Source organism: Rhinoderma darwinii, chromosome 6 (assembly GCF_050947455.1).
Source record: "Rhinoderma darwinii isolate aRhiDar2 chromosome 6, aRhiDar2.hap1, whole genome shotgun sequence".
In the NCBI taxonomy this organism is placed as follows: domain Eukaryota; kingdom Metazoa; phylum Chordata; class Amphibia; order Anura; family Rhinodermatidae; genus Rhinoderma; species Rhinoderma darwinii.
In genome coordinates, this window is record NC_134692.1 from 119751397 (window position 1) to 119773905 (window position 22509).

Sequence of the window (22509 nt, forward strand, 5' to 3'; positions counted from 1 at the left end):
CAAAGACTGTAGAGTTAATTTATTTGCTATTGTTTTTGAAATATTGTAGAGACACATGAAAAATATCTAGAATTCCACCCGTGTTGTAGTTACGATAACTGGTGCTGACGCATGACATTGCATATATTTGATATTTTATGGATTGCTTCCTTGTGTACCTTACAATTATGTGGTTTTTCAAGTTTTGAGTGGATCAGTAGGTGCAGCAAGACCTATAAATATTACCACCTTTATAACCCGAAGTTACAGTTGGCTAGACATGGTCATGGAGCATTACAATATAGGTTTGCTTTTGCTAATATGCACATATACATCAGGATGGACTGAAATACCAATAACAGTAACAGACTCAACAACAATAGCAGATTGGTTTACAACTGGAGAAATATCTTCGAGTACTATTGGTAAGTATTCTAACATGGCCAATGGATGAAATCTATTATGTCATTACCATTTAATAAAGCAATGTTGCACTGAATATCAAATCTTCAGGGTGAAGCATTCTAGAGATGTTGCCTTCATAGAGCATTGACTTTAACGTCTTTTAATTTGACATCTATTGCCTTGTAGAAACCCAAAAATAAAGACTGTTAAATGGCTATAGACTAGTGAATCAGTAAAGACTCATTTATAATATATTTTATATAAAATTTTAAATATTTGTAAATCATGCCTTTATATAGACCTCATCATCCCTGTATATTACCCTCATCATCCTTGTATACAGGGATGATGGTAGTTATATACAGGGATGATGGGGTTATATACAGGAATAATAGGGGTTATATACAGGGGTGATATGAGTTAGATACAGGGATGATGGGGTTATATACAGGGACCCCCATCATCCCTGTATAAAACCCTCATCATCCCCATATATTATGCCCTCAACCCTGTATATAACCCCTATAATCCATGTATTTAACTCCTTATCATCTCTGTATATGACCTCCATCATCTGTGGGCACTGTCCTTCCCTGTGGCGCACATTCATTGAGGTAATAAAGAGTAAATGGGGCAGTGTTTGAGGACGCTGTGGACTAATAGGAAGCCTGACAGCGGAATCCCATATATGCAGAAGGCAGAGTGCGGTCTGTTGGGGGTACAGTCTGGCGGTCCACTCTCTGCCTTCTAATATAGTGGCGTCACTTTCTTGTTTGCACTGCACATATCTATTTGGCGCATGCACAGTGCAAACTTTCAGGAAAAAAATTTCACGGACAGTGTTTTATTCTGCCGGACACTGAGGACGGCAGAAAAAAACACCCAGCTTTTGCGGACTGTCCTTAAATTAACGGACGGTTGGCAACCCTGATATACCCTGTTCATTCCATGTCTTGCAAGCAGGGAAAACTCATTATACCTCTCTATATTTTCACTAACTTATATTAATGTTCATTCTTTTTGTTCACTCCTTTACTTCATCCTTTTAAGTATGTCACCACTAATATTATTCTTTCATAATCAGATTGTAGCTGCCATTTGATATGGACACCATTTGTATTTTCCTATTGAGACAAACAAAATTTACAATGCCTGAAAAGTTTTTTTCCATAGTGCAGGATGACCTATAATATGTTTCAATACATAAGGTGATCCAGTACAGTTTGGAATAAAAAGTAATTCATTGTAACTATTTTCGTTTTCTCTTGTTTTTTTCATTTTCAACATATTTATTTCTATCACAAAAAGTAAATGATGCTATAAATAACAGCTTTTAATCTATTAAAACTAGAATGAAATACAAAAAAAACGAAGAAAAAATACATAAAAAGAAAATGTATTTGTGTAAAAATAATAATAATTAATAATACAGTTATCAAAGTCAGAAATATAAGAGAAATAATAATTAGTATGTGTGTGGCAAAGAATAGGGTAGAGAACTGTGTCACCAAGGACATTTATTATAGACTTAGCCCATGCTGATAGGTGACCCTTGGAGTTGGGGGATCCAGCCATGGTTGGTCACATCCGCTTCCCTATTGGGTGATGAGAAACTGTGCAGGACCCCCCTCTACAAAGGAACTGCATTGTTAACAAACAAGGGGCTCGGGAATTGGCCCTAGGATCATGGAAAGCGTATGGAGGGGGAAACAAACATCAGGCCTTCTGTTCTAGATGCAAAAACCCAGCACACTAGTGGAGGACCCATTGTGATCTTTGCTACGGGCAATCTCTCTTTTATGTCGGCCACTAAATGTTACGCTATATTTATTTGGGTCAATCACCTTATGGTTGTTTCTTTTACTTTTCAGGTTATTATTATGTCAGCAGCGCCAGCTATTTTGATATGTCTTGCCATGACGATAAATCAGGTACATGATAAGATATATGTTAAGATAAGCCATATGTATATTACTGACTAGATAAAGAAACATGTTTAGTAGGCATACAATAACGTCAATTACGCTCGTAGGTTATGCTGAATGAAAGATTATCATCGTTTGCGGTGAAAATATACTACAAACACAATATTACATTCTATCCAGGACTAAGTTGCATGAAATGTAGGCATATCAACATCTGTGATCCCAAATCAGATCTATGTCCATCATAGACAATACAATTATTTGTGGGGTGGAATAGAATAAAACAGCAATTCCTCCATTTTTTTGTTCACCGAGTGGTTAAAACGACATGTTAACTTTATTCTGCAGGTCAATACAATTAGGGCAATACAGAATTTGTATAGTTTTATGATTTACTTCCGCAGTCGTTTAGTTGCTTAGATGCCGCAGTCGCTATTGAATGTGGCAGCTATGTAGTTAAACGACTGGGATGCACGTTATGTAGCGGGCTTGACCGTGAGCCTGCTGTCTGGTATTACAGTCTGCTGTCAAATGTCGGTAAGGGGTTAAAGTGGTTATCTTGTCTTGCCTTTGAATTCAATGGGTACAATGTAATGCTCAATTTCTCCTGTGGAGGCGGTGTAGGAAAATGAAACACTTGGTTTCATAGTTCTCCCACAAGTTACTGCTGATTTCAAGGGACCCTTCAAGTATAAAGGGATTGAAAAAAGTGTGGGTATTATAAAGTGGGTGTCAAAAAGTGTGGTTATTATAAAGTGGGTGTCATAAAGCGTGGGTATTATAAGCTACTGTTATTATAATCGACTGTAGCCTTTTTAATTTTTTTCTACATATACACACATATTTGGAACAAATACATTACATAATCAGATCTTTGGAACATTTAATGTTACTGTTAACACTATAGTTGTCCGGACAGTGACAGGACCCTCTTATTTCTTGTTAACCTCCGTTCCAACAATTAAGGCCTTTACTTGTCCTTTTCTGTCAAATTTGCATTTAACCAAAAATATTCATATTGGTTCTGCAATTATACATCCCCCACTCAATAATTAAATTTGTTACTCAGGTATTTTGGAAAGCCAGGTAGAATTTGAATGGCAGCCATGTTGGCTAGCACTTAGCTTTCCCAGAAACAGCTAAAACGGAGAAACAGGTAACCAGAATGTGTAAAAACGTTACACATGAGGACTTAAAAGGGTTACCAGGTTCAGGAAAAAAAGGTTTTGCTGGTTTTTTTTTCCAGAATTAGGGCCACTATTGTACATGGGCTGTGTCTCTTATTGAACCTCATCTCTTTTCACTTAGAGGGGCTGAGCACTAATCCCAGAAACAGCCCATGGACAAGAGAGGTACTGTTTGTGGGCAAATACTTGAGATTTTATTGGGGGGGGGGGGGATGGCAGAATCAAATGTCTTGTCAATAGTCCCACTATACCATATGTCATAAAATGACAAAAGTTACATATGTGGGGGTCTAAGTATTCCTCCAAGTTCTGTGTCCATTTGGGTTGTCACTTGGCGATCGCTGGTAAGGTTGACGACACTTCCTTTTTTTTTTCCCGAGAACTGTAAAGAGTATTCCGGAAACCCTACATTCTACTAATTAGTGGTGGTCACAACTCATGGATTCCCTCCTACTAGAACATAGGGGTACTCGCCATGTGCGTCACCATCCGATTAAAGCCTATGGGAATGCCATCATCATTTTCTCAGAGATTCTGAAATTTACAAGGGAAGACCAAAGAGGCACAGTGATCGGCAGAGTGCCGGTGGCCCCCTTTTTTTTAATGACTGGTAGGGATAAATTGTTATAAAATTGCAGGACATGCTAAACATTGAAATACCTTATTCTTATTCTCTGTATTTCTAGAATTCCCATCGTTTACTTTGGTCGTGGACACAACTGGATCTATGTATTACTATCTAAGTCAACTTCAAGACATTGTGAGGTATCTTTCCACTCGTCTGGAATCATCATCTGCTAATGTAACACGGCAATACACACTGATGGAGTTTAATGATCCAAGTAAGACTTTATTTTACAAATTATCTTACAGTTTATGTACTGCAGAGTAATGTAGACAAGGAAGCACAGAGCATTTAAGCGTTTTGCGCCTTGTCCTGTAGCTCAAATTCTATACTCTGCCGAAGCATATTGTCAGCAGTATAGAAATTCTCAAAAATAAAGACCCATTTTAAGATAGAAAACAAAATTAAAAAAGGTATTTGCTTAAAGGCTATGTACAAATTATGAAGGATTTTTTTTAAATTAATTGAATGTGTTATGTGTATTTAAGCAACTTTAAATTGACTTTTATTAAAAAAAAGTTTCACTTTTTACAATACACCTTTTTTGTATCCTGTACACATAGAAGCTGTATGATTCTCTCTCTACCGATTCCGTCAGTTCAGCTGAACTGACTGCTCGGCTGAAAGCGGTTTCTGAATGTCTGACACAGAATCTAGCCAATATCAATCAAATGTAAGTTCATCATTTAGTTGTGATCAATATTAGCTGGATACTGTGTGTCAGAGACACGCAGGACCCGCTCTCAGTCGAGCCGTCAGTTCAGCTGAACTGATGAAATTGGCTGAGAGAGAACGATATCGCTTCTATGTATACAGAATACAGAGAAGCTGTATCGTAAAAAGTTAAAACATTTTTTAATAAAAGTCAATTTGAAAGTTGATTAAAAACACATAACACATTGATTCAATTTAAAAAAAAAAAAATACTTCCAAAGGTGTACATAGCCTTTAAAGCGATTTTCCAGATTAATTAATAAAAGCGGAATCATTGTATAATGAAGGTCTACAACTTTCTAATAAACTTTTAGTTTAATTTCCTCATCATTTTCAAGATCATTGTCAGAAAACCCCTCTTGTCATGGTACTTCTCACAGCTAGGAGTTTGCTGCAATGTATCAGTATAGGAAATCCCTCAGTATCCAATAAAACTTGTAATTCTGGCAGGTGGCTCATATTCACACTGATACAGTGTAACAAACCCTCATGACAAGAGAGAGATTTATATTGCAGATGTATTTATTTTAATACAGGATGTATGCAATAATCTCCTAAATTAGAAAAACTTATCGCAGGGTGAGGATATGTTGTCTGGTGCCATGACTACGCCAGTCAATCGCAGTGACATAGTAACATCAGCACTGCCGCAAGGTGGACCCCCATCTATGATGTCCATACACCATAATAGCGATCCTAATATCCCATTCCCCATGCTTGATTAATCATGAGAGTCTAGGAAGCTGAGATATGGGGAGTTCATAGTGGGGTCCTATGCTGGGGACCTGGGGAGATGTTTTAGCTGTGTCTGTGATAGGGAACAAGATAGAGGGAACAAGGTAGGGATTTTCTGTCCTTGGCTAGTAAAATAGTATTGACTCTGCAGAATAAAATCCATTTTCCACAATGTGGATATAATAATTTTATATGATGCTCTTTTTATTCAGGTGTTGGACCCCTTCATGTTACCTGCTCCTCTTCAGAGTTCTTCAATGCAGTTTATAACCTCTATGCCCATGATGGGGCTGACTGCCCAGAATATGCAATGACAGGATTACTGAAAGCCCTGGAAATCAGCCCATTTGGTTCATTTGTTGTGTTGGTAACAGATGCATCAGCAAAGGACAGTGGTGACACCTATGCAGTCAACCAAATCTTTTCTCTAGTAGATTCTTTGCAAGTTAAGGTAAGATCTACATAAGTGCCATATTTTATTATTCCACCACTGTCATTTTTCGGACTATAAGACGCAGTTTTTAGCAAAAATAAATCTTGCTAAAAAGTCCCCGCGTCTTATAGTCCGCAGTCAAGGGACCCAGCGTCACCAGGCCCCATGACCGCTTCATAACTTAACCCCTTCCCGACCCCTGACGTGCCGGCACATCATGGAGCGGGGGGGGGGGGATGATGTATGGAGCAGGCTCACGCGCTGAGCCCGCTCCCTATACACTGCAGGTGTCGGCTTCTGACACGCTGCTATAATGGCCAGGAACAGCAATTTTGCTGTTCCTGGCAGTTTAAAGGGGTTGTGCCATAAGTCACATGTATCCCCTATCCACAGGATAGGGAATACATGTGTGATTGATAAGGAGAACGGGGACTGAAAGTTACCAAGAGCGCTGCATGAGAAGCTGTGACTTCCGCGCCCTGTGTCCGGCAGCTCCATAGAGGTGAATGGTATTCGTCTGCGCATGCGTGACCGGCTCTCCATTGATCTCTATGGAGCTGTGGAACAGATAAGCCGGACACAGAACCCGGAAGTCCAGGCTTCTCCTGTAGCGCTCAGAGTGACTTTCGCTCCCCTGTTCTCCTTATTGCTGGCGGTCCCGGTGTAGCCTCTATCCTGTGAATGGGTGATACATGTGTTTTATGGCAAACCCCTTTAACTAGTTAAATGCCGTGGTCAATAGCGACCGCTGCATTTATAGGGGTTTTTCTATCAAGGACATTTATGACATATCCACAGGACATGTCACCTCTGGGACCCGCACCTATCTCTAGAATGGGGCCCCCTAAACCCCGTTCTAGCTTTCTATGCTCTCCCGGCCACTTCATTACATGTGGAGTTATGGAAACAGCGTAACTCGCGGAGCTACGCTGTTTCCGTAACTCCCATAGAACTGAACAGTAGTTACGGAAACAGCGCAGCACGCATGCTACTCTGCTTCCATAACTGCCATTCACTACTATGGGAGTTAGGGAAACAGCGTAGTTACGCTGTTTCAGTAACTCCACATGTAACCAAGTGGCCGCTGGTTCAAGTCCACTAGGGGAATTAATAAAATGTGTAAAAAAAATAAAAAAAATGTTAGATAAAATTTTAGGAGTGTAAAAAAACAACCTTTTCCCATTTTTCCCCAAGCACAATGTAAAAAAGAAAATAATTTTGTCCCGCAACAAAATAAGCCCTCACACCGCTCAATCGATAAAAAAAATATAAAAAAAGTTTTGGCTCTCAGAATGTGGTGAAACAGAATAAATTATTATTATACGGTACTTTATGGGTTTTTTTCTTCTACCTCTCCTAAAAAAAAAAAAATGATTTTTCCCTTCTTTTTTTGTTTTTCAGCCGTTTTTCTTTTAAAGGGTAACTAAACGTTTGTCAAACTTCTGACATGTCATAGTAATCTCTCAAACAAAGCGGCAGAAGCGCTCGTGTCTGTTCGACTTTTTCCAAAAATTAATGTATCAGAGTACGGGCTCAATAGAAAGTATATGAGCCCGTACTCCAATACATCAGCTTTCCGGAAAAAGCCGAACAGATACGAAGCGGCTGAACGCTCACATGAGCGCTTCTGACGCTTCCTTTGAGTGATTAGTGGGGATCTCAGTGCTCGGACCCCCACGAATAAAAACTTCTGACATGTCAGAAGTTTGTCAAAAGTTTAGTTAAACTTTAAGCAAATGCAAAAAACGCGGGTGGTATTCAGTAAAAAATCACGTAAAAAAAACGCTCCAAACGAACAGCACTTTTTCTATGTGCCTCAATGGAGGAAATACCGCTCCAAGATAGGACATGATGCTTTGTTTTTTACAGCGAGCGGTCAAAAACTGCCTCTACCTCCTATTCAAATCAATTGAGGGAGATTTGGGTGGTATTCGCGGTTTCTACATCAAAATCATTACCAAAAAACCCTGAGTGAACTGGGCCTTAGTACTCAATCAATGTGAACCGAGCCGATAGCACAAATCATTTCTTTCTGTTTTACAGTTTTCATTGAAATTATTTTTATTTTTTTTTTCTCTTCCAGGTCTTTTTTTTTGCCAGTTATTCTTGCGGTGCTGAAGATAGTTATGAATTCCAGGTTTACAAAGATATCGCTGCCCGCAGTTATGGCCATGTTTTTAAAAATTACTATCCAACCTCTAATGTAAGTACCAGTATATATAGATACCGCCTGAAATAGGATCGCTAAAAACTCTTTCATTTAGTTCAAATTAAAAACTGAGCTAACCTAGCCAAAAAAAATTCAATGTATCAGGCTAACCAAGCAGGGAACAATCTAGGTAGAGTTCAGCAGGGATGAAGTAGCTATAACCTAGCCCAGATTAACAGACCAAATACAGCTGTACCCTGCCTGGACTAGTTATTGAGAAAATGATTTCTCTATTAATGCATTTGTAGGACACCTAACGCGTTTCAACATTCCTCTATTGTGTGGATGTATCTTCAGAGGTGTACATTAATTAACAGAAGTGGCAGCTAGTACACATATAATTGTATATATCAAGCCCCTCTGTTGTGGGGATCGCACTGACGGCACTAGTGTCTAAACGTCACCACGATCCAGGCATAGAGGATGCAAATTTATGCTATCAGATTTATATGAATTAAGTACAAGTATAGCATAGAACAAAATGAGTTAACTGGTTAACTTAGTTGACACTCTCATTTATTTAGTGTACTCAAAAATAACCGCTTCACAGCGCACACACACCCACCCACCCACCCACCCACACACACACACACACACACACACACACACACACAGGCTGCCATAAAACAGCTCGTTGATTGGTGCTCTTTATATTGGGACAAGCGATCAATACTGGAGACGTTCTGCCGGCAACGATAATATTTCTTGCAGCATAAATGATACATTCAGTTGATGAGCCAGAGTTTGCTCATTCATCGACTGATCGTTGCAAACTTTACACGGGTCAATTATCAGGAACGAGCGTTCACATGAACGTTCGTTTGTCAGATAATTGGCCGGAGTAAAAGGGCCTTAAGATTAAGATTTACTTTAAGGAAATAACATTTTGTATGTATGTTTCTGATTTATATATTTATTGTGTAAATTCCATGAATGGACTCTATGAATTGGAGCATTTGTCGTTCTGTGAATTATATACCATATTATAATTTTGCATAACATTTACCGATCGTGGTGCGTGTTATGAACGCGTCTCTGGTATGTGAAGCAGTCATGTCAGACCTAGCTTGTAGATCATTGTCCTCTGTGCAAATAAACAGCACATAACTTTTATAGATCTGTAACATTTAACTAGCCAAGGACAACAGTAAAAAAAGACAAAGTGAGCTGTCGTAGGTGTCCCAGAAAATAGAGGAACTCAATTATAAATATGATTCATTTAAGACCCAATTTTTCTTGTCCACTTGTGTAGACAGTCATTAAGGGGCATATCTATAGCGGGTGCAGATGTAGCAGTTATACCCAGGCCCTGGATACTGGGTTCTAGAAAAAAAATTGTCCCTGATTATACTGAAAATTACCTTAAACTGGCCATACACATTAGAGCAAAGTAATCTGATCTGCCGATTTCCGTAGGATGGGCCGACGTTCTAATGTGTACGGAGGCCTCCAGACAGCCGATGACAGCAGACATTTTGGGGAAAGGAGGATGTTGGATATCTCAATGCTTAATCCTTTGTTCCCCTGGGAGAAACTGTATGCCGCTGCATCATCCTCGTCAGCCAATCACAGAGAATATATAACTGTATGAGCTGCTCTGTGATTGGCTGATAAATGATGATACAATGTTTGTGTTATAGGTGGAGTGGCAACAAGAAGGTTTCTTGTAACCTCGACAGGAAATTAACCCTCTTGCTACATTACCCTAGACCCCCAGGGATGTTCTCATTAACCCATTAACTGCCCTAATCTACCAGGGACCTTAGCTATCGTTGCAGGTGTAATTAAGACTATCTGGGTTTTTTTTTCAAAGAGATAACAGCCCAAAAATATATTTTTACACTTATTAGTTGTTAAAATAAAAGTATGAGAAGATATTCACCCAAGTTTAGATCTGACCATGGACAATATCTGCATGGAGTTTGTATGTTCTCCCTGTGTTTTCGTGGGTTTGTTCTAGTTTCCCACCACACCCAAAAAATATACAGATAAGTTAATTGGCTTTCTATGAAATTAGCCCTGTTGAGTGTTTGTCTGAATTCGGAAATTAGATTGTGATCCTCATTGGGGACAGCGACAATGAACGTGATAATCTCTGTACAACGCCGCAGAATATTTTGGCGCTATATAACTGTGGAAATTCAATATATAAATCAATGAATAGGTAAACAGGTATGCATGTTTGTCACAGATATATTGTAAGAATGGTTCGACTTAGTTTAGGACTAAAGAAAATAATTCAGTAGCAAATTAGTAATATACTACTTATGAGAATCCCTAATATCTGACCTCAACATAATCCCAACTATTTAATACAAAATGATGCTAAATGTCTGCACTGTTTTACCAGTTGGAGTTATTTTTGCTAAAATAAAGTATGTGTTCCCCTTTTTACGGTTTACATATACAACTTAATTACATAAAAATATAGTTATATTATTTGTAAATAATTTGTATTAGTTATCCCTGTCATATGATTTTAAGCATTTATCCACTCATGGCACTTAGTTTTAGTGCCATTGATTTTGTCAGGCTTGGTGTCATGCATACTGTATGATCGGTACACACATTAAGTCTGAATAAATTATGTCACTCTACAATATAACTAGGTCAGCAACCCGCTCCACCCCAGTTTTGTGAACCAGCTATTGTTTTAACAATCCGTTCTGGAGAACTGGCAGAACGCCACCCCGGTGTGTCACCAAAGTCAGTGGCAGCTGTATAAATACATATGTAGTCATTTACCCCTAGTGGTAGCTGTAGGCATACGTTTTGTTCAAGGCTATATTTATATCTGCATGGGAGGCTCTGTCGCAGATTTAATCAAATATGACTAGAAAAATAGCGCTGCATACAGTGTTAATTTTCCCGTCAAAACGACAGACACCTCAGTGGAACCAGACGAACCCCATTGTAAGTCAATGGGGTCTATTTGGAACAGCTGATATCCGCAAGTGCCACGGATCTGTCACTGCATCGTGACTTCTGTTATGAACAAAAACCATGGCGCAGTTGTGAACAGAGCCTAAAAATTCAGAAAAGACTCAGCAGTGAATGGTAGGGTTTGCGTATGCTACTGCACCTGCAGAGTTTACATAGAGATAAAAAGGCTGATAAAAAGTTGGTTTATTGTATTAATTATCTTTTACTGTTCCTAAATCACTGCCCCTATCGTAGATCAGAACTAAATTTACAATTCTGCAGGCTTTATAGCTTTATTCTGCCACCATTCCTTGCTTTGCTCTGGTGATCGATTGGTGATGCAACCAATCTCTATATGCCACGGAGCCCTCCTAAGACAACCTGCCAGAATAGAAAACTCCTTGCAGTTCCTCGCCCCTGATATTGTGTTCTCACTCTTTGGCAATAAATTAACAGAGGATATACTGCAAAGCATCAACACTATGCAGTCACTCTTTCTAAGACCATCTTTGGTTAGTATGTGGTCCCTTTAAGATGGAACTTTTGGAACAGAGCACCAATTATAAAATGTATCAAAAGTGGTATCTATTGGAAGTTGTGTAGCTATACTGAGTACGGAGGTAGTGGTCACAACCGGGTGCCTGTGGACCACATAAGACACTAGTATTATAAATGGCACAAGGTAGATTGGGGCCCCTGTAACAAATTTTGCATTGGGGCCCAAGAGCTAGAAGTCTTTTCTAACCTTGGGAATTTAGTATTTTAAAAGCTGTTACATGCTTCTAGGCCAATCATAAATAATATGTACACTTCTAAGAGTTTGAATGTCTTCTTATTGCTTTATTATTTTAATTTTTCTCACCAGATAGCAGACCTGCTCAACTTCTTTATGAAAATTCCAGTTAACAGTACAACTCGTCTGTATTCTGTAGATAGCGCGAGTTATTACCGTTCCAGTTTTTATGTGTCATCAGATCTTGATTCACTCATCGTATCAATATCAGGTTCAAATAGCTCATTAACATTTTATAACCCATCAGGTAAGAGCTTATATCATATTGTATTGTATTATTATATCAAAATTATTGTCATTTAAACATTGCATGTCCTACAGTGTTTTATAGCTGTATAACCCAGGTTGTGCCACCCAACAAAATGAATATAATTCCTTAGGAGGAGTTGACATTCCTTATTTCAGTATAGGACTGTCTTCTTTTGTGTTCCAGTCAGAGTATGCAAATAGGGCATAGGGGTGTATATATATATATATATATATATATATATATATATATATATGTAATAAAAACAACATTGACAGACAGGGAAAGTGTGCAGAGTAGCATCTACATATTGTTATATGCAACTGTGGGTACTAATGATGCGTGCACCATATGTCCCAGGGGAAGTAAAATTGGAAGAGTCACTTTTAGAGAAGGATCTGGGTGTACTTGTAAAATTTAGAATAAATAACAGTGTAATGTCAATAAGCTGCTTCTAAAGCCAGCAGGATATTAGCATGTTTTGTATTAAAAGAACAACAAAACTGTTAAGTAGGATGGAAAACCTTAGTTATAAGGAAAGATTAACTGAATTAACTAAAATTATATTTCGTCTTGAGAAGAGATGTCTAAGGTAGAACAACTACAGTGGCAACAACAAGGTTCTTTACCATGGACCACTTATAACGGTTAACCGCCCACTTGACAGTGAAAGGCCTTATTTGCATATCGGACACCAAAACTAATGGCCCCGATATCTCAGGAACGTTGGGGGCTAGAATAAAAAAAATAAAAAGCATCAGAATCTGTGAGGCGCCTGCAATCTAACTGAAATGTAAACTGCAGTTTTTTGGGCAGGTAGCAGGTAACAGGTTCTCTTTAAATGTAATTAATGAAACTAAAATGAAAAACATGACACATTCCCTTTTAATAGTCTCCAATGTATTCTATGATTTCACATTTGCCATAAAAAGGTAGTATAAGCATTTGATTCTTTTTCAGTTTTAAGAGTTAAACTTTCTTTTCTTTTTAGGTGCTATAGAAACTCTGACTACATTCTTCTCAGAATATTGGGGCGCTGTGTTTTACTTGGAAAATCCCATATCTGGAAGTTGGACATTTGAATTTTATCCAGAAAGTTCTTCTTCTCTCCGTATTGAAGGATATAAAAGTAAATAATTAAGGTTCATCTGAAGATGACAAGTGTAAGTGATTTGTAATTTATTAGCTTGCGATTATGGGCCAAAAATGTAGGACACTTAGCTGGGACCTACTGTATATTGATGATGTAATAATTGGGGAAGTAACTGTTAAATGGAAAATAATTACGGTATGTTATTAATTATGTAGTGTTTATTGGGCCTTTTTGCTTACTTTATATAAATCTATAATGTGTATTCTTCTATAAAATATACAATATGCATTGAGATTACATCGATTTTAGACAGAAAATGTGAGCTAAATGTTAATATGATCTAAGTTTTAAATATGAAAAAGGATGGTACTAGTAATTATGCTTTATAATGACTTGTCTTTTTTTATTATTTTTTTTATTAGAAAATGGCCTAATTGGTAAGTAAAAAAAACTGTAATTAACATTAAATCTCTTCAAAGGCTATTATTGATCAAGCTATCTCTATCTATCTATCTATCTATCTATCTATCTATCTCTCTCTCTCTCTCTCTCTCTCTCTATCTATCTATCTATCTATCATCTTTGTTGTATTTTTTGCCCCAATTTCCACAACTGTTACTTAAACGCAGGGTTTTCACAAAGTCATAGGTGTTTTTTCTGCGGTGAATAAAACAGCACAATGTAAATATAGCCTTTCAACATACTAACCAGACCATATGTTCTGGGATACCAATGGGATATTAGCACTTGAAATTAAATTAAAGTAACTAACAGATATAAGATATATTGTCCTTCATTAGCTCAGACTTAACTTAATTTCTAAGTATTTGACACTAATTGTTTTCTCTTATTTTAAAGGTGACAAAGTAAACGCATCTTGTAAGTATGAATTGTTTCAAACTTAAAAAATACACCCACCCAAATATAATTTTTTTTCACCAGCCCCCATTACCTTAGTTGGCAGATACACTAGATATAGAAAGTCTTCCATTGAAAAACAAACTGAAATCTTTTAGGGTGGAAAAATAAAAATAAAGAACAAAAATAATGTGGTTGCATAAGTATGCACACCCTTAAACGAATGCTTTGTTGAATTACCCTTTGACTTTATGACAGCATTCTGTCTTTTTGGGTGGAAGTCTATCAGAACGGCACATCTTGACTTGGCAATTGTTGCCCACTCTTCCTTGCAAAAGCTCTCCAAATCTGTCAGATTCCGAGGGCATCTCCTGTGTACAGCCCTCTTCAGGTCACCCCACCGATTTTCAATGAGATTCAGGTCTGGGCTCTGGCTGGGCCATTCCAAAACTAATCTCCTTCTGGTGAAGCCATTCTTTTGTTAATTTGGAGGTTCTGCTTTGGGTCGTTGTCGTGCTGAAAAGTGAAATTCCTCTTCATCTTCAGCTTTTTAGCAGAGGCCTGCAGGTTTTCTGCCAATATAGACTGATATTTGGAACTGTTCATAATTCCCTTCACCTTGACTAAAACCCCAGTCCCAGCTGCTGAAAAACAGCCCCAAAGCATAATGCTGCCTCCGCCATGCTCCATAATGCTGCCTCCACCATGCTCCATAATGCTGCCCCCACCATGCTTCACCGTGGGTATGGTGTTCCTTTGGTGATGTGAAATGTTGGCTTTGCGCCAAACATACCTTTTGGAATTATGGCCAAAAAGTTCAACCTTGGTCTCATCAGACCATAACACGTTTTCTCACATGATTTTGACAGACTTGATGTAGGTCTTGGAAAAATATAGCCGAGCTTGGTTGTTTTCTTTGTTAGAAAAGGCCTCCATCTTGCCAACCTACCCCACAGCCCAGACATATGAAGAAAAAGGGGAGTGTTGTCACATGCACTACACAACCAGTACCTGCCAGAAAATCCTGCAGCTCCTTTAATGTTGCTGTAGGCCTCTTGGTAGCCTCCCGGACCAATTTTCGTCTTGTCTTTTCATCAAGTTTTGAGGGACGTCCAGTTCTTGGTAATGTCACTGTTGTGCCAAATGTAATCCACTTCTTGATGATCGTCTTCACTGCGTTCCATGGTATATCTAATGCCTTGGGAATTCTTTGGTACCCTTCTCCTGACTGATGCCTTTTAACAATCTGATCCCTTTAATGTGTTGTAAGCTCTTTACGGACCATGGCTTTTGCTGCCACATGCAACAAAGAAAATGTCAGGAAAATTCTAAAAGAACAGCTGAACTTTATATGGGATTACTCAGAATCATTTTAAATAATGGCAGCTGTGTACTGACTACTATTTAACATGAGTTTAAATGTGATTGGCTAATTCTGATCACAACCACATCCCCAATTATAAGAGAGTGTTCACACTTATGAAACTACAATATATTTTTTTGTATTTTTCCCCTATAAATGATTTCAGTTTGTTTTTCAATGGAATTGTACAGATTATGGGTTACATTAAAGGTGGAAAAAGTTCTGAAATGATAAATCTTGTACTGACTTTGTAACATGATAAAAACCTGGTATTTTAACATGGGTGTGTAGTCTTTTTATATCTACTGTATATATATGATCACCTTTAGCAGCACGGCCTGTTAGTTGGCAGTTGACCAATCTCTTCTCAGTGCTGCCTAGTAAGCCTGAAGATTGTATGACTTATTCACTAGAGAGTAACTAATGAATACTGCAACTACACAAAAAAATAAAATTTGCTTTAATGGAGATTACTTCCAATATATAGGACATTATACAAAATTGCTACATGCAACTTTTTTCAGTTCAAAATATGTCTTACGCATTTGATCTGTGTACTTATGGTTTACATGGATTTACCCATACAGGGATAAATTACTAAACAATAAGTTCAAGTGGCATTGCTTAGGAGAGGAAATTTTATAGACTTAAAGGGGTTTTCCCATCTTGAACTTTTATGGCATATCCAGAGGGACTGCTGGGACCCGCACCCATCTCTAGGATGAGGCCCCCTAGACCCCACACTACCTTGTACTGGTCCACTACCACACCGTGCTACGCTCCGCATCTATCGGACTTTTATGGCATGTCCAGTGGATATGCCATAAATGTCCAAGATGGAAAAACCCCTTTAAAGGGGGTTTCCACTTCAGCCAATAATGGCATATCCAGAGAATTACTGTGCCATGCATGGCCCTATCAGGCACTCTACCAGGCATAACACAGTGTGCTAGTTTTGCCCAGAGTTTTCCTTTAACGGTTAACGTAATAATGTCATGAGGGTAAAAAGAAGCGTGGATGATGGCTTCCATATTTCTTCTACCTCTTTTCAATGATATGAAGCTTCAGGAGAGACTCTTGATACCACAAATCTGTCCACTCTCTCCATTTAACTCCCTTTTTAGACCATGGAAATGTATAGTCATAGAGCATTGTGGAAGTGCTAATATGAAGTTATTAGGTTTGTCGTAAAAGGCGTTATGCAGGAACAGAAAAAAAAGGGTATTTTTTTTCTATAAACTGCGCAACTTTTGTCCATGAGCTGTTTCTGGTATTACAGTTCAGCTCCATTTACTTAAATTGGGATGTGCTGCAATACCAAACACAGTCCATGGACATGCGTGGTGCTGTTTATTCAAAAAATGAGACCCTTAATCATGGTCAATGCCTCTTATGTTTTTATTGTCCTGAATATAACACCAGTCTTATTTCATAAATCTCTATTCAGTCAGTCCGATAAGCTAGATGATTTGTAATTGCTAAGTGTGTCCGATATACAAACTAAAATATTAAACAATCGGTGAATAATAGCCATCTTGGTAATAGGATGCTGAAGGCGTTCGGACATTTTTAGACACCTAGAATAACTACAGCCAATAGGAGTAGAGCATTAAAGATCCCGGTAGTAACAAAGTATAACCCGGCCCATCTCAGAGACCGGCTGAACATAGAGGCGGGGATTAAAAGGAAATCCTGCTGTATGATTGTTTGCTCATAAGCCGCGGCTCTAAAAAGGAGAGTCTTGGTGTATATAAGGATCACCACTTCACTTGAGACGCAGCCACTGCCTATATCTGACATCCTGTTGTAACGCCGCTCTCCTGACCGAGAATTGTCAGTTGAAACGCGTAGGAGTTAGACCCATCAGCATTAGGGCCTCTGCAGGATATCTAGGGCTAGGTTTCAGCGGTATTTGGCTCGTTTCTTTTCCGGACGGGGGTTTATATTGCACCTACATCCTGTATGCAAGCGGTAGGGGATTGAAAGGCGCCATTTTATTCCTTCTTTGAAGTATCCTATACCGCAAACTGAATACAAACTGGATACCCTGGCTAAAGCGTAATCAAATGCAAGTGTTCAGCCTAATTTCTTCAAATGTGGAAAGAGAAGAAAGTGATCCGGCGCTGTGTTTTGTTAAAAAGGAAATCCGTTCCCAAATTTATTAAGGAAAATGGTTAAAAATTGCAGGAGACGCAGTCTCAAGGAGTGTATATATAGCGGGCTAGATGGCCTTGGCCTACGCGTTTCGAGCAAGCGTGTTGCTCTTAATCATGGCAAAAAGAATATGAGTGCCCCCAATGCTGTGTCTACTTGATATACAAAGCGAGCTGCCGTTCAGAGGTCGGCATAGGCTGACACTGATTGATGCTTATCTTCCACAGGTGGAAAATTTAACCCATATGTTAAAAACGGGAGGAGTATCTTTGTGTTATTAAGTATAACACAGTGAGTTTGAGTTTAAGTATCAACTGAGTTTGTGCAAACTGAAGCACTGTTATACTGCTTGTATTTCCCGGATTGTACTAAACAAATCTTGGATCTTTTGGTACTAATTGAATCCGGAATAACTAATACAATAGTCATAGGAAAGAAAATGTAGACTAAGCATAAAAGGGGCAAACATAAGTAAATGGAACATAACAAATATGCAACTAACAAATTAAGGATAAAAACAAATACAGAAGTAAAAAGAACATTTACAGATCGTGATCTGGTAATCTTACTTCTCTGAATCACATAAAAATGTAAACATATACAACAAAAAATCTGGATATATGAACCAAGCATTATGGTGGCAAATGTCATTAAAGATAGAATTAATAAGGGGAAAGAGAAAAAAAAAGAAAAAAAATGATTTCTTTCCCACCCCCTGCCACTATGACCAATTCGGCTTAGAGTTTAGGAATTCAACATATACGCGTATGTATGAAATATGAAAAATCATGTTCCTCTTATAGGTATGTTTATGTTGTATTAAGGGAATCAGACAGGCATGGTTTCGTATGAATGAAAGTATCATATTAATATAATTTATTCCGTATGTTTGTAGACTGCAAGTCATAAGAGTATATTTTTGATGTCTTACTGGCATATATTTCAGGTATACATATGAATAGTTCTTTGAATTCCTCATTTTGGGTTTATTGTTATTCTTTAGAAATTTGTACTTGGCATAAGAAATGAACTGATGTTCTAATATTTAGGAATAGAACCTGCCATAATGGTCCGTACTAGAACCCCCATCGCCTCCGCAAGCCTTTTATATATGTGGCACAGCCCTAGCTGGACAATGGGCTTGCTTAGTCAAAAGCTTGTTGAGGACACAGGAATTCAACTGGATATATTAATCACCAGATGAATATTGTGAAATACGCATGAAATAATTGGAATACGTATTAAGGTGTCTCAAGGAGTTTACATTTGACATCTATTCAACTACTGCAATATATATAACTTAAATATGGCTTGTTTTTAACCACTATATGACCGACAAAATATATACTTGTACGAGTTATTTCTCTTTCAACAAATACTAGAACTGGTTTTCTTAGGTGTAACTATGCCAATACTACCGAATCCCCAACGTTCCAGGGCTGAAATGGTTGCATTAGTATTTGGGGAACCTGGACACACAGATTTGTCCAGCCCCAACTTAAGTAGCAACTTCAAGGAATTGGAGAAACTCTCCTCACATGAAACCAGGTTATGGTGGGATCTCACCACCTTACGAAACTATATATCAAAAAACATGATCCCAAGAGGTCTCAGACTACGTAAAGTGCCAACCAACAAGTACTCAGAAGAATTTACAACTGATTGGAACAAAATTCTATCAGAATGTTCTATTAACCTCATGGTACTCATCACCAAACATGAGGAAATCAAGTTGTCCCAAATCCAAAATGACATTTCCAAAATCAAGGAAGAAATAAATCTACACACCAGCTCACCAGATTTTTTGACCTTACAAAGAAGAACTGACGAACACCTTGCACAATTGGAAAAATCGATTGCGGACATCAAAAAATCAAAATTCTTGAGAGACAGTCAAGACTATAATAATGACGAGGTCTATACTTGGAACAAAGTCAGCTACCACAAACGTAGCAACAAGTCCATTCTCAAAAATCGCAACCATCCACGAAGATTCAACTCCAGCTCACACAGGGTGAGTTTTAGCTCCACAGAGCTGGAAACCACGGATGGGGCAGAGGAAGAGTCTGATCAAGATTTCCCTCAGGGTCAACGTAAACTTAGATCCAACTATGATGTCAACCCTGGTCCGTCAAAAAACGGGGGAAGAGGGGGGGCAAGAAACACAAGCACCCCGGAGAACGCACAATCACGGAGATTAAGGAACCACAGATAACCAAACATCTTGATGTGGTGAACCTATCCTCAGTGCCACTTTCCCCCGCACAAACGAAGGTCCTCTCATTAGGACTCAACTTTGTACCCAACCAGGACTTTGATATATTCAAAACCCTTTTGGACATAAATAAATTTGTCCGAAATTTAACGGTCAAAAGGCATTTTTTAACATCACAGCCTGAAAGTCCAATACAATCTGAGGAGACATCTACTACATCGGATGAAAATCATTATAGGCGACTCATGTTTGTGGAACAACAGACACTATTGCATTTAGAAGACCTTGCTGAGGAACACACTGAAGTTGCCATTAGCAACCAGTCAACCAAGTTTATAACCAAAAATCCTTATTACTATCCAGTACAGTCCCGTACAGAGTCCATGGACAGATTCCAATACATCATGGAAAGAGAGTTACACAGAATTAAAGATGGGACAAAAAATAACGCTCCTACCCACAACCTTACCTTGGCAGAAAAACACGCATTAAAATCTCTACAGGATAATGAAGATATCATCATAAAAATGGCAGACAAGGGTGGTTCCATCACCGTCATGGATAAGGACATATATATTGATCAAATCAACATACTATTAAGTGATACAAACACCTACACTAAATTACAACTAAACCCCACAAAGGTTTTTTCTTTGGAGTTGAATAAATTATTGGATAGGGGTTTGAATGGGGGTATACTTACCAAGAAACAATATGATTATCTGTTAGTGGAATCTCCCAGAATACCTATACTCCATGCCTTACCCAAGACACATAAGGGTACAAACCCCCCTCCTATGAGACCCATAGTCTCAGGTATAGGGTCTCTCACTGAGAAAACATCCGAATGGCTGGATTCCTTTTTACAGCCATTCGTATCCAGGGTACCGGGTCATTTGAGGGACACCAAGGATGTTCTATCCATCTTCCACAACAAAGTTTGGAAACACAACCATACATGGCTAACCTGTGATGTGGTGTCTTTATATACCAGCATTCCCCATCCAGTTGCCATTACAGCTCTCACCCATCACCTTCACAAATATAGCTCATTTGATGAAACACTACAAGAATTTTTGATAGAAATAACCTATTTCCTAATGACACACAACTATTTCAACTTTGCAGGTACCTTTTACTTACAACAACGTGGGGTGTCCATGGGAGCTAAATTTTCTCCATCTTTGGCAAACTTAGTTATGGCATGGTGGGAAGAGTCCTTTCTCTTTTCCCCCATCAATATGTATGCGGACAAAATCCACTGGTATGGCAGATACATCGATGACCTTCTATTCATTTGGGAGGGAGATGTATCTGCCATTCCTACATTTCTGGAATTTCTAAATGGTAATGATCTCAACCTAAGATTCACCCACTCGTTCAATCAAAATACCATCAATTTTCTTGACATAAAATTTATATCTACTGTAGGTTCCTACATTGATACAGAAATCTTCCATAAACCCATCTCAGGGAACACTATCCTCCATGCCACTAGTTGCCATCCAAAACATACCATCATGGCAATACCTGTAGGTGAACTAACGCGTGCAAAAAGGAATTGTAGTACAGAGATGGGTTATGCTAAAGAGGAATCTGAGACGTGTCACAAATTACAAGCCAGAGGTTATAAACACTGGATATTAGACAGAGGTAAAAAAATTGTGGGTACCAAGACAAGAGATTCCCTGTTGGAGGTCGATAATAAAAAAACTACCAAGTTGGTCGAATCTAATTCCAACATGCCGACCTTGGTACTGGAATACAGTAATCAATTCAATTTAATTAAAGAAACAGTGCTGAAATATATTCCGCTTCTATTCGAAGATTCCAAATTAGAACAAGTTTTGCAAAATGGGTGTAGAGTGGTATCCCGTAGAGGAACCACCTTAGGCAACAAATTGTCCCCGTCACTTCTGACATGTAGTGACACTAAACCTACTTGGTTAACACACAAGGGCTTTTTTAAATGTGGAACACATCCTTGCAAAACATGTAACATGTCCAAAACCATCAAACATTTTTCTAATTCTAAAGAAGATACAAAGTTTCAAATTAAATCATATATCAACTGCAACAGTACGAACGTGGTCTATATTATCGAATGCACCACATGTAAATTAAAATATGTAGGATGCACAACAAGGAAACTTAAAATACGCATATTAGAACATTTGGGCTATATTAGGAACCTCAATATAACCAATATATCCAACGCTGCCAGACATTTTATATCTTGTCATAACAGAAATATAGACTCTTTTAACACATATGCAATAGAGAAAATTAGGGGTACAACAAGGGGAGGAGACCTCAAACATCTTCTGTTGACCAGAGAGGCTTTCTGGATATACAATCTACAGACACGTTTCCCAGCAGGTTTGAATCTCAAAAAAGAGCTCATGTTTCATTATTAAACATGTCACTTGGTTAACTAACTCTATATAGTTATAGTTTTAATACATGTCACCTTACCAACAAACTCTATATAATTTTTAGAGTCCCCGAGTGTCCATAAAATCCATAGGTTCCAAATACTAAGATAAATTATATCGCATAGATTTATACCTGACTAACCAGATTACAACCATTAGTGTATATAAAACATATCAGACGGAATTTTTACACAAGTTCGTTTAGAAATCGGGTACA

General features: G+C 38.3%; 1 protein-coding gene across 1 annotated transcript in view; it reads left to right on the plus strand.

Annotated features, from left to right (window-relative positions):
* Positions 1 to 265: 265 nt before the first annotated feature.
* Positions 266 to 22509, plus strand: part of LOC142656635 (uncharacterized) — a 71592-nt gene continuing 49348 nt past the window's right edge. Inside the window, 8 exon segments of the mRNA XM_075831561.1 lie at positions 266 to 395; positions 2256 to 2315; positions 4183 to 4338; positions 5783 to 6021; positions 8087 to 8206; positions 12000 to 12174; positions 13166 to 13303; positions 16452 to 16472. Coding sequence (XP_075687676.1) covers positions 266 to 395; positions 2256 to 2315; positions 4183 to 4338; positions 5783 to 6021; positions 8087 to 8206; positions 12000 to 12174; positions 13166 to 13303; positions 16452 to 16472 — 1039 coding nt within the window.